General features: G+C 32.4%; 2 protein-coding genes across 3 annotated transcripts in view; one reads left to right on the forward strand and one right to left on the reverse strand.

The window, feature by feature from the left end:
• The window catches only part of LOC122631440, a 109,252-nt gene extending 103,906 nt beyond the window's left edge, over positions 1–5,346 (forward strand). The window contains exon 9 of the mRNA XM_043817126.1: positions 5,119–5,346. Coding sequence (XP_043673061.1) covers positions 5,119–5,160 — 42 coding nt within the window. The 3' untranslated portion in view covers positions 5,161–5,346. The remainder of the gene's footprint in view (positions 1–5,118) is intronic.
• The window catches only part of LOC122631439 (zwei Ig domain protein zig-8), an 82,896-nt gene that overhangs the window by 27,346 nt on the left and 41,129 nt on the right, over positions 1–14,421 (reverse strand). The window contains exon 2 of one of the 2 annotated variants that reach the window (XM_043817124.1): positions 8,042–8,108. The exons of the other annotated variant lie outside the window; for it this stretch is intronic. The gene's annotated coding sequence lies outside the window, so the exon portion shown is untranslated. The remainder of the gene's footprint in view (positions 1–8,041; positions 8,109–14,421) is intronic. 2 annotated transcript variants of the gene reach the window in all.

Here is a 14,421-nt window from a genome sequence, read left to right on the forward strand (position 1 = left end):
CTTCTCTCTCTCTCTCTCTCTCTCTCTCTCTCTCTCTCTCTCTCTCTCTCTCTCTCTCTCTCTCTCTCTCTCTCTCTCTCTCTCTCTCTCTCCCTTTCTCTCTCTCCTTCTCTTTTTCATTCTCTATCTTTGTAGTACATATATGTGTATATGTATAGATATATACATAGGATATAATATAATATATATATATATATATATATATATATATATTGTAGTACATACAAAGTGGAATATGTTAAGCGTTACAAGCTGACTTCGAGTTATAATTTTTTTTTCTTTTCTTTTCTTCTTTTTTCTTCTTGTTTTATTTTTTTTTCTTTTTTTCTACTTTTCTTTTTTTTATATATATATATATCATCTTCGGTTATTTTTCGGTGACGATTAAATGGATTGCCCGAAGGTAATATACTCTAACAGCAACAAGAAAAATGTATTTACTTGTTGAAATGGTTCTATTTGACATCGATGAACATCCGATGAATAAACTCGTTTTTGGTTTTATCGTTGTGGTTAAAAATAAAAATAAAAAAATTCTATACGTTGCTTCTTTTATATATATATATATATATATATATATATATATATATATATATATCCTACGAAGTAATATCTGGTTGTCGTTTTTTACGTTTCATACTTACATAGTTCGTTTGATTAAGATTAAAAACAAAAAGAAGTAAAAATAGAACATAAAAAAGAAAAGAGAAAGAAATATGTACATCGATTCATATGTAACATAGCGTTACGTACGTACATAGGTTTCGGAGAAATCAACTTGTAACACTTTAAATGCCCCACCCTGTACATGGCCTCTATACTACGTTTATATATCAGAGTTCTCCCTCTTCTACACGTTCGCTTCCGCCACCCCTTTTCCAACGCCAAGCAACCCCTTCTTTACCCTCTCCCTCCATCCTCTCTCTCCCTCTCTCTTTCTCTCTCTCTCTCTCTCTCCCTCTCTACTTCCTCAGCCACTACTCTTCTCAGCTCCGCATTGCTCTCCAAGAAGATCCGAGGCGGTGCTTCGATAAAAACGCGAAAAAGCGCGAATCCGGTTATAACTTATGGCCTGAGATAATTAAAAGAAGTTACTCGAGTCTTGTACGACGTTTCTTTCTCGTTTATCTCTCTCTCTCTCTCTCTCTCTCTCTCCCTCTCTCTCTCTCTCTTATCTAAAGAACGATTCTAAAGAGTATTAAATATGTAATAAAAATGTGTCACATCTTTCACCGATGTTAATATTTTAATAATAATTAAGATGTGTAATGTATTTGCAAGATTTTATATTCAGAAATTTTATTAAAATTTTATATATATATTTATTTACTTAATTGATTACAATTAAACTTTAACTTGTTATAATTACATATTTACATATATACATATATATATATATATTTATATAATTTACTAAAATTAAACATTAATTAGATATAATTAACTTGTAAAATATTTGAAAATATGAATTTTAAATGATTCACAATGTGTTTCATTCGTTATTATTTATCGAAATTTTCGAATCATTAGTTTACTTTGGTGTAATTCCCAAAGAGGGAAAGAGAATGTAGATCGTTTCGTTTTCTAACGTCAGGAATCACGGTGAAATCACGAAGCCGTTGGTGGAACTTCGTAGGCGTCTGGAATCGAGTTTTCCTAGCCATTGTCGATAGTCGTTGTTGCAAGGGAAAGTCGTCTTTCGTTGGAGGGGGGTTCCATCCTATGCACTTCAAGTTATACGACACGCGTTTGAAAGGGCGATCGATCGATCGAGCCAAGTGCTAACGTCGTTACTTCGCGCAAGTCGTGTCCATAACCGACGCGACGTCTACTACAAACGCATTCCTACGACAAACTCCATATAAATTCGATCTCATTCCATTATTCTTCGACATACACACACACACACACACACGCGCGCGCGCGTACACACAGAGACACACGCGCATGTACAAAACTTTTTGTTTGTTTCTTAATTTCTTTCTTCTTTGTTTTCTTACGTTTTTTTTTCTTCTTTTCTGTTTCTTTTTTTTTTATTTATTCATTCATTCATTTTTTTTTTTAACTAAACCAAGTAGTAACAAGCAGATTTATTTCTTCTTTTTGTTTGTTTTTCTTTTTTATTTTTTTTTTTTTTACAGGAGTAGGATATTTAACCCTTTGGACGCATGGTTTTTCCTCTTTTTTGTTCGGTTTTATTCGTGCGTTTTTCTTTGTCATTCTTTTTTTCGTTTTTCAACTAAAAGAGAGTTTCAAGTAACGAGCAGATCTATCTTCTTTCTTTCTTGCCTTTCTTTTTTTTTACGGGAGGCAGGATATTTAACCCTTTGAACGCACGATTTTTCTTCCTTTCTTTCTTTCCCATCTGAAATTTAATAAAAAAAAAAAGAAAAGGAAAAGAGGGAATTGAATCTTTTGATGCACGTTTTTTAAGAGTTATTTTTTGTTAGAATTGAATAATAACATCAATTTGCATGCTTTCTTTCTTCAATTTTCTTATATGTAATGTATCTAGTAAGGGAAAGAAAAAAGGAAGAAAAAGGAAAGAAAAGAAGAAAGAACAAAAAAATGTATTCCAATGTGCATTCATAACTTCACTTCGTGCATTCTATTTGCGTATATATATTTGATATCGAAAATTTTTCATGATATACAAATGCGAATTCTAGGAAACGAATTGAATCGTACCCATCGAAATCGAAAATATCGTGAAACATCAATGTTTACTTTTCAACAGTCGATTTTTTCTCTTATTTTTCTTTTCCTTTTCTCTTTCTCTCTCTCTCTCTCTCTCTCTCTCTTATTTTTTTCTTTTTTTTTTGTAAATAAACGATTTCTCTTTTGGTTATATCAGTTATATCTACATCCACTTTCTTATTACGTGTATAGTAAACGTATGTGTAGTAGATGCTTATAGTGAAAGCGTGCGAATTATAGTACAGGGGTGTAATCGTAACATCAACATAAAAGAGAAATAACAAAACGATGTATGTACATACATAGATACACATAGATGTCTGTATATACATACACACATATATAGATACATACAATGTGAATATATGAGGAAGGGTCGGAAACCTCGAAACGCATTTATGAAACGGCACGGGTCGAGCTACCATACAGGTTGAACGAATTGAAGTAGCGAAAGCTGACCCACATAAATTCTTGAAGAGTCACTTCGGCTTGCTCTCACGTTAGATATAAAAGACAGGAAGAGAGAAAGAGAAAGAGAGAGAGAGAGAGAGAGAGAGAGAGAGAGGGAGGGAGGGAGAGAGGGAGAGTTAAAAGGGTTTTGAATCAAAGTACTTTGAACTTGAAGATGATTTTAGATCGAGTTTCGACATTTTCACAATGCATTATTATTAAATTGGAGAAAAAAGGAAAAATGTTCATTGAAACTTGTAGAAAATTCGATAAACAGACTCGCGTTTATATTTTCTAGTAGACTCTACTAGGCGCACCATCATTATGATATCTCTAAAAGAAATGGATCTGTTTATTTCGGTCAATCGAATTCATATCCTTGTTTTTTATCTTTTACTTTATTTTTTATTTTTTTTTCTTGTCTCTTCAGTCAACCGAAAAAATAAAAGTCTGACTGTTCTTTTTCCGACCCTTGTAACAATTCATTTTAATAAAATAAAAATAAACACGATGTTTCTGTTATATATATGCATATATTCGCGTTTAAAAAAACAAAGAGGAAAGGTACAGAAATAAATCGGTTCTTTTGTAAATTTAGATTTATAAAAAAAATATTTAAAAATTTAAAAGAGAAGGGAGAAAAAAGAAGAGAGCAGAAAGGAAAAAAAATATACACATATATATACACATTTAAAGCAACACTACTTTCATTTCGGTGAATGTAATATCAGGTTGTTCCTTTTCTTTTTATCTTTTTTATATTGTTGTTTGTGAGTAATAAAGTTTTAAAATATGATCCAATAGAGGTTGAAGAGGCCCCAGATTGCACCTAATATGTCCCTTATGATAAATGCGACCCCGTCAACAAAGGATTTGACCTGAATGATTCTTGAATCGTTAACACGTAAAGAAAAAAGGAAAAAAAAAATAGAAAAAACAAAAAGAGAAAAAAAAGTAAATTATATATTCGATTTGCAAATACATACTTGAGTACGCACATACATACAATACGTTTGAATATTCGAAACTGCAAACATTAGCGCAGCGATAAATCATTCCGGCGCATTCGTCATAGCACGTTTAATCACAGTTAGTTCTAGCGACTCCGCGACTATTAATTAGTTTAAGAGTAATTAATGATTATCCTAATTATCTTACACGCTTTCGCCACTCGATACTAAACTAAAATAGAATTTCCGTGATGTTGGCAAGCAACGTAACGTAGATAATACATAATAATTCGTTCGTTTATAAATAGGAGCTTATGTGAAACATAATGTTGAAATAATGTATTATTAACATTCAACGTAATATAATCACAGGTAATTTAAATCCTTTGTTGAGATTGACTTTAGTCTTGAGAATATTACTTAGATTTTTATTATATTTTTCTTTTTTACTGTTCTTTCTTTTGTATGTTCTTATCTGATAAATATATATATGAAAACAAAAAAGGAAAAAAAATATAAGAAATCCGAACATTCGTAATGAGCGTTCCATTTATATTCATGTATATAAATATTAATGTAATAAGTTTGCTCTAAAATATATAACAAGGGGTTGGGCAATAAGTAAAATAGCGAAAATTATTAATAAAAAATGTTAAAAGCTCGGTAAAAAAATCGATCTGAAAAAATATGTATTGTTTTTAAAATAACTCTACATAGTATCGTATAAATATGTGTGTGTATATATTAAAAAGTAACATTACAATTTTCAATATTCTATACGAAGAATGCCACGAACGTGGTCAGTAATATTTTATTGAAAAAATTCCGATTTAATTCGATAGACAATTTTATATTTATATCATAGATCGGTCTAATACGTACATAAATATAATCCGAGTTACACAAGAAAAACGGGGAAGAATAATTTTCAATTGTTAAAAAAATGTTTGTTTTCTTTTTTCTTTTCATATTTAAATTTACTCTCTTCCTTGTAACAACATCGACGATTATCTGTCATTAGAATAATTGCAATGTCGCAGAGACGAGTATAAGCATGGGATAATAGAGGGTTAGTAAACCTTAGTTGGATTTCTACCAAGTAATAAACGAATTGGACGATATGTAAAATAATGAATATCGTACGATATGGCACAGCCATCGTGCCTGCCATAGTTCGAAAAGAGAATAGGCTAAGCGAAAGAGAACGAATGGACTCAATTCTAACAGCAGGAAGACGTTTCTACATACATACATACATACATACATACATACATACATACATACATACATACATACATACATACATACATACATACATATATACATACATACATACATACATACATACATACATACATACATACATACATACATACATACATACATACATACATACATACATACATACATACATACATACATACATACATACATACATACATACATACATACATACATACATACATACATCATATGTACGTACATATGTGATTACATACACACATGGATACATACATGGACACGTACGTACGTACGTACCTATATACATACATGAAAACATACATACGTACACATATACATACATACATACGTTTCGACTTTCTAGCTAACTCAAATCTACGCTAGCTACCACTACCTGGACTAATACGAATCGAGGTGGTCTTTCTCTTTGCACGCGATGGCTCCTGCCGTGCAACGCATTCAATTTGAATTCAAGATACTCCAGACACGTATCGCGTAGTTCTCACCGAAAATCCATCGGCACGATAATTCCGAGCGTGCTCGTAATGCCTGCCTCACTCTGCGTTCCACTTTGGAAGAACTTTCAGAATTGGAAGAGAGGAAGAGGAAGAGGAAGAGGAAGAGGAAGAAGAAGAAGAAGAAGCAGAGGGGCTGGGGATGTGGGTAGGTGGTTGGATGATGGTGGTGGTGGTGGAGGATAGGGGGTGGCTAGCGCGAATAAAGAGGAGGGACTAGTTGGACGGGAGGATGATGGAAAGGGTGTAGAGGGACAGAGGGATGGATAGTTTCAGTCCTAGGGTTGAATTTAATCAACCTATCTCGTTGTTTTCTGCCGATGCCAAAGCGAGCTTCCCGAACTTCCTTCACCGAACTTTCTTTGGTTGAATTCTTTGGCACGTATGGTATGTTATAAAACGATTTAGTGATTGGTTGACATTTTTCAGATATCATCGATTTTGTTTTTTAATCTTCTTTTTTCTTTATTTTTCTTTTTGTTTTATTTTTTTGCTGATCACAATCAAACACGTATAGAGATCGAATTGTTACATATAGGAGGTGGTAAGGTTGATAGCAGATAATATTGTTGGACGAGTTTATTACACAATTGGAACTAAAATAAAAAAGTGTTTAATAATTTTATTATCAAGTTGGTTTAATTATAAATAGATACGATATTAAATCGATCGTTTCTTTTTACTGACGAAAAATATATGATTGATGAAGTTAATGACTGAAAGCAATGAGATATTGAAATATTATTATTTATTTTATTTGTTTGTTTATTTTTTTTCTTCGGTCAGTACCATTAAACAAATTGGTACTAAAGTCTTGAAATAAGGAACGTTATTAAATTTATTATTGTTATTATTTCTCATCTTCTTTTTTTTACTACAGAGTCTCGAAACCATTAAATTGGACAGTAAGATCTTCAAATAAGGCTTAGGTAACATCGATCATACTTTTGGTAAATTCTATTATATAGCGTTCGAACTAGAAATTGGTAAATGTACAGAGGAAAGGAACCAGCCGGACCTTCTTTTCGATTTGATCTTACGATTCAGGGAAGGGAAAGTAATATACGTAAATCCCATCTTACATCGTCTATCCTTTCACGAACGAATATGCGTGTCGGAAGAGACATGACTTTCATGAATATATCGGAGATTCGTTGTTTATCTTATAAGGTAATCCAAATATGAAGTTATTTTTTAAGAGAAAATATTATACTCCAGACATTTTTACAGAGATAACACATTTAGTACGAGAAAAATATTAATATTTTTATACGAGAGCAAGTTATTATGAAGTATCCTTTTGCATGGACAGTGTATACACGAGACTTCTTTAAAAGGAAAAAAAGAAAAAAAGGAGAAGTAAGAAAAAATATATATATATATATGTATACCCACGAAAAATATGTGGAAAGAAAATATGAATTACGTTTCAAAAAGTCACTATCTACTTGTATTTCAGTGAAATCAGACCACTTTATTTTTTTTATTATTATTACGATATATCTGATATAAATATATGTATAAGATTTTCCAATGAAAATTTTCTCTACAAAATAAAATTTTTAAATTAAAAAAAATATATATATATAGATAGATAGATAGATATCATACTAATACGCAATATCGGCCAAATGGCAATTATAGCTCTTTTTGAACGATATCACTTTTTCTTAATTAGATTTTTACATTTTCACATAATTGTGGTTCAATTTTGCAAATGACCGGATCGAATTTCGTTATCGAAGCTTCTCAAGGGTTTTAAATTAAAAACAAAAGAAAAGAATCTTTTTTTAATTTAAATGTTTCCTTAGAAAGAAAAGAAGAGAGGAAAATCCAAAAAAATAAGTAATTGATATTTCGAATATCGTGTATTTTATAAATTTTTTATTCCGAATCTGTATCATCGATGATTAACATTAATGAAGAAGTGTTCGTGGTAACGTACAAGATAAAACGGGCATGAAATCTGTGAAATTTATAAGAAGTCTTCAAAGGAAACTACATAAGAAATATCCAAAAGATGAGGAAGACTGTTTGTGAATTATTAATGTGAAATTTCAGAGAACCGGATCTCTGTGCATAGACATGACACGACAAAAATGGACGTCCAAGAAAATCTAGGGAGGAAAATTCCAAGGAAAGAATTCCTTGGAGGCGAATTTTCTTTAATTTTCTCACATTTCTTACCTTTTATCTTGCACGTTATCACAAACGCTTGTTCATCCACGTTGATTCTAGACACAATGATATGACACTGAAATAAAAAATGTATGAATTACATAATCATTATTAAATCTTCTCGAAAATCTGAAATAGCAACAGAGTTTAAGTGGCCCATCGTTCGAAAGATCTTTTAATCCTATTTACAATAGTATTATTTTTTCAAACTTCAAGTTAATAATTTCCGAAAAAATTCATTTCGAAATTTATATATATATATATATATATATATATATATATATAATCTATGAAATCACGTCTCTACACGTCAGTATTAAAAAAAAAAAAAAAAGGAAAGAAATAAGAAGAAGGCGAAGAAGAGGAGACAAACGTAAGTGAAGAAATATGAAGCATTGCGTGTATCTACTAAAAATAAAGACAGAGAGGGAGACACAGAGACAGAGAGGGAGAGAGAGAGAGAGAGAGGGAGAGAGAAGGAAACTTCTCGTAACGATGGACGAAGCAAAAGGAAACATCTTATCCCGACGTAAAATGGGTGCCGTGGTTAAGTTCCGCGCTTGAACTTCGTCTATTACCGTATATAATAAAGAGTCGTTATTCCAAGGCGGGCTCTTATCTTTGCAGGTAGCCGTGAAATAAAGAGACGGAGAAGAGCCTCGTCTGGTATGCCAGTAAGAAGCCTAGAGGCCACTATAAATGTCGGGATGAAGGTGGAAAAGGGATAGCTAAGTATAAAGAGTACCAGTACGAGAGAAAAAGAGAGAGAGAAAGAGAGAGTAATATAGAGATAGGGAGAGAAAGAGAGAAAGAAAGAGATGGCTTGCACTCGTTGATGAGACAGCCCTGAGATACGTTTGCGAGCAAAACGATGTAAAAAGTCTACCGCACTAACACATATATTCTATCGAAGTAATATCATAGAATATATTAAGATATACATATATATATATTTTTTTTCTTTTTTTCTTTTTAATATATATATATATATATATATATATGTATGTATATGTATATATATATATGTGTAATAAAATAGTGTAACAAAATGTCGTCGTAAATAAGCTACGCAGAACGTAGTTTTCCTTTATGTTTCAAAAGTAATTCAGTAAGCAGTGCGTTATACGTCAGACGTGAGTAACGTTCAACTTCATGGTTGTGTTTCAAACAAATTGTCTTTTCTATCCTTCTCTTTGTCTCTTTTTCTTTCGTTCGCCGTCAATTTCACGAATGCAATCCTGAGAAAAGAGTAACGTCGTTTATCTTGAAAACATGTTAGAGCAGCTACTTACGTAGTTTTAGTACTTACGTTTGTTTATCTCCTTTTTTTAACTTTTGCTTTCCATCTTTCTATCGTACATATAATGAGAGAAATTTCGACGTTTTTAAATTTATTTTTTTCCGACCTACGACTTGCATTTATGAACGTGTTTTTTTTTTTTTTTTTTATTAATAACGAAATTCTAGTCGAGAAATAAATTCTCTAGTTTAGAGAAATAAAGAAAAAAAAATTTTGTAATCTTCGTTCATAAATCATAGATCATAATATACGCGGTATTTGGAATTTAATTATTCTTAATTAATGAACAAAAGTTACATAGTGGCGTTTCGTATAAAATTAAAAAAAAAAACATTTTGTTTAAGTTCTTTTTTCGTTCAGATTGCCGGATCAAAATGTCTTCGAAGAAAGATGAATCGAAATTTGTTTTCGTTTTTTTTCTTTTTTTGTAAATCGCGATAGCAGAGATTGCTCACAGATCACGATATTTCGCGACTATAGAAAATAGTTTTCTAAACAATAGGAAAAGTCAATGTATTCTGTGACACGGTTAAAGAGAATCGTGAAGGTTTAGATATAAGAAAATCTCATTCGCTTTCGATTCTACCTTGCGAATCGAGGATTTCGGAAAAATCCCTTAGACGTTTACTTCTCTCTTGATCCCCTCGCATTACTTTCCACTTTCGACTCTGTTAGAATCGTCGTTATCTCGAAGGTACAAACAAATCGATGTTTCCGAATGAAACGAAATTCAATATTCTTAAAATATAATCATTACGATGGCTTGCACATTTAAATGTTCGAAATTTTTATTGGATATGTAAAATTTAGATCGTAAATTATGATCTTTCATAGATCTTCTATCTCTTTCTCTATTATATTTTTTATTCACTCATTCTCTCTCATTCTCTCTTATTTTCTTTTATTCTCTCTTTCTCTCTCTCTTTTTTTTTTTTTCTTTCTATCGCACTCTTTTTCCTGAACGAATGAGAAAAAGCCTTCGCGGAATCTCCAAGGATTTCTCTCACAAGATTCACTCGCTAGCAGACGTCTTCATAAATCGGGGAACCCTCGAAAATCCTTTCAACGATCCTACGTTGATCCAGTCATATCGTTTCCCATTTTTAAATCGTCAGACCATATCGAGAGAAAGAAGAATCGGTATTTTGAATTTTCGAAAACCAAACCTTATTAAAAATTTAACAGAATACCTTCCATTCGGATGTTCGAAAATTTCCCAATTGTATATTACATAATTAATTATTAAAATTAATCGAACCTCTACGGAATATCATTGACGATACGATTATAATTTCATTCCAAGATATATTCTTGATAGATATATTATTGAAATTATTGAAGGAAAGGAAGACAAAGAAGGAAAAAAAAATTCAATATACATCTCTCTCTTTCTCTCTTTCTCTTTCTCTCCCTCCCTCTCTCTTTCTCCCCATTTATCGTTTCAGAAATATAATACATGTTATACATGACACAAAACGATCGAACGAAAAACGAGCAACGATGTAGAAATAACGCTTGATGACTCGTTATCAAACGTTACAGTTGTCCAGGATACCAATACCTTTCTCTCTCTCTTTATCTCTCTCTTTATCTCTCTCTCTCTCTCTCTCTCTCTCTCTCTCTCTCTCTCTCTCTCTCTCTTTATCTCTATGCTTTATTAATTTACGTATCGGTTGGGATACACGCACATATACACACACGTACGTACACACATACCAACATACGTCTGTACGATGGTACAATAACCGGTCATCGATATCACCTCTCTCTCATTTCGTGAATTATCTTCTTAATAAGGGTATCTCTGCCAGTTACAAGACCAACTTCGATTAATCGATTTTATCGCCCGTTTCCGTGCCCTTATTATTGTTACTGTTCCCTAAAAGCGATCGAAAAGCGATCGACACGAGCCTAGTTTCCTGAACTTCCTTCAAATTGCTTGTCGCTCGAACAGTACTACCTTTTCTATCGATTCCATTCTATCCTCCTCTCTTTCTCTCTCTTTCTCTCTGTCGTCTTTCTTTCTTACTCTCGTGAATCCTCTAATTGCAGGATTACCTTCTTATTCGAACTCCAACGTTTTCTCTGTCGAACTTTAGTCGTGAAGAAAAAGAAAGCAAAAAAAAAGGTATAAGTTCTTATATCGAGAAGAACGATCGACCCTTTTCGTCCTCTTTGTCCTCTTCGTCCTTTTCCTTATTCCTCTTTCTCTTCTATCTTCTTCTTCTTACGAAAGAGTAAATAAGAAAGGAAAAATGTACTCTGAACTCATGGAATTACATATGTCGATAAAAGAATCACGAAGTTGTTCGACCGAGAGAGAGAGAGAGAGAGAGAGAAAGAGAGGGAGAGAGAAAGGAAACATAAATTTAGTACCCTTATCTCGTTTTCCCCAATCGAGCTTATTTATATGCTGAAGAAGAAACGCGAGAGAAAGGGCGTTCCCTTTAACTCGAGAATTACCAAGCGTTTTCTGCGATTGGATAAATACACGTGCAATATATATATATATATAAACATGGGATGAACCTGAATAAGTGGAAAACATTTTAAGGGTGCTTTCGGCACATAAAAACAATGAATAAAAAAAAGTTCATACAAACGTATACCCTATTTGACTTTGTTTTCGAGTTATATATAGTATATGTATACGTAATACGTTTTAGCAATAATTCTTTCGTTGGATGGACGTAGTGTCCGTTTTCTAACAAATGGATAGCCCATGGAGGTCCTATTGCCCGGCCAGTTCCCACCCTCAATTCCGGACTTAAAATCCGATGGATTTTTACTTGTGGGGTTGTTCGTCTCAACGAGTGTCAGTGGTACTATGGAAAAAAAAAGAGAAAGAAAATACGATCCCATCAAAAAAAAAAAAAAAAAGAAACAAAAGAAAAATGAATTTGACTTTGAAATTTCCATGGATTAGTCGACCTAGCTGCCGGTGCAAAAAAAAAGGAAAAAAGAAAAAGAATGATTTGCGTCACGTGATGGACCCAGCTTTTTATCAAACAACATTTGTAAAAACATTTTCTTGATAGATTTAATCTCTTACAATATATATAGACGGAGAGAAGGAGAGAGAGAGAGAGAGAGAGAGATCACGCGATAAAGGAAAACGACATTTATATTTTCCAACTTCGAAAAGACTCGTATATATTTAAATCGGACAATGAAAAGTCATTGTAACACGATTTGCTTTTGTTAGAAATGTATGTATATTAGTATACAAAAACACGGACGATCGTCATATCATAGCGAATATCATAATCGATTATCGATGATAATCAATGGCAATAAAACATTTTGTTCGTAGTAGTGTACGTCAATGAAAGGATTCGTTGCACAGCAAATTAGACCGCTTTGTCCGCACTATAATATTGTTTGAAACGAAACGAAGTTTGCACCGAGCGTAACTATTCGAATTTGCTGTGCGAGCAGTGCAGCTGCTTAATCCGATAATGAAAGTAATAGTACATTTAGCGCGGAATACATCTTCCCGCTTCACTTCGAAATTGAACGAGACTTTACTTAACCGCTTTTTACTTTGGGGAAAGGGGAAAAGAGGAAGAGAGATTTAACCCTCCTCTCGAAGATTCGTTAATTCAATTTCTCATAGTCTAATCGAATAAACGTTATTTCGACGTTATTCCTCTTAGCGCATCTGTAAATCTTTTTCATCCGTAAAATCTTTTTTATTTTTATATCGATCATTTAACATTTTTATAATCAATAGTAAACCAATCATACGCTTACATTTTCTCATCAAAATTTCGTCCGGTCGAATAAAATACACGAATTCGTCATTGTATACGATTTAAACGCGTTAAACGAACGAAATTATTTTTGTGGACAATTTTTCTTTAAAAGTTATTATATATCAAGCGAACGTTCAAGGTGGTCATGACAGAAATCGAATGGGAATATAATTTTTCTTATTGAAAATTTCAATTAAATCTTTCCGTTAACATATTTTATTTCAACGTTATCATTCTTTTATGACAAAAATGTTATATTGATTGTGTCTGGTAAATATTTTAAGAAAATTAAATTATTTCTCATACATATGTTACATAGCCGACGAAAACAATTAAAAAGAAAAAATGAAAGAAAGAAAAAGAAAAAATAAAGAAATATATAACATCTAAGAATCCTTAGCGAATAAGTAAAAAGAAAAAAAATAAATAAGTACACGATGTAAATATTTACAATTAAATTAAATGTGAATACATATATTCACACACACACAAACATATATATATATTTGTAATTAAAAAAAATCATATATATCGAAGGGGTTAAAACGCAAATCACGCTCTCTTTGAAATCATCTCAGTAAATAAGATTTACGAACGTTCATTTTACGTACGACGTGAACACGTATATACAATCACGAAACTCGTTTCCTTGAGGATAGTAAAAGAAAAAAAAAAGGAAAAGAAAAAAAAGCAGTATAAGAGAGAACGAAGTACTCGATGTACTTCCCATCTTCGACGAATATAGTGGTGGGAAGCCGCGAGGGGGAAATGATTTAAAACTATTGAGATTGCTTCCAGGTTAGCACAATAGCGACAAGATGTTCTAGAAAAAGGGATTCGACCGACTGGATTCCCGCCAACTCATCAGTAACTGGGGAAGGCGATGTTAAATCAAAAGTCTTCGCTTTCCTTCGGTGAAGAGAGAGAAGGGAAGAATATAGAGAGAGATAGCAGATAAAGCTGGACAGAGAGATAGAGAAAGATAGAAAGACAGAGAGAAAGAGATAGAACAAAAAAGAACAAAAAGAGATTTCATTTTCGCCAATTCAGATGGAGCGTGTAAATTTATTCAGAAATTTCCTAATCGAACTAGAGTTAAATTATAAACGTGTTCTAAATATACATTTTATAATAGCTACCATATGTATATATTATACACAAAAACAAAATTGTATACATGTACATAATACCCATAAAATAAATGACCGATCTTCATCACGACCATACTACATATGGATGCTTGTAGAATATAGTGTCGAAAGGTGTCGAAGCACGTCTGTTCGTGCCACCTCTCTCTACATCATGTGTTCCTGATACAAAACTCAATTGCCGGG

Source organism: Vespula pensylvanica, chromosome 9 (genome assembly GCF_014466175.1).
Source record: "Vespula pensylvanica isolate Volc-1 chromosome 9, ASM1446617v1, whole genome shotgun sequence".
NCBI lineage: Eukaryota > Metazoa > Arthropoda > Insecta > Hymenoptera > Vespidae > Vespula > Vespula pensylvanica.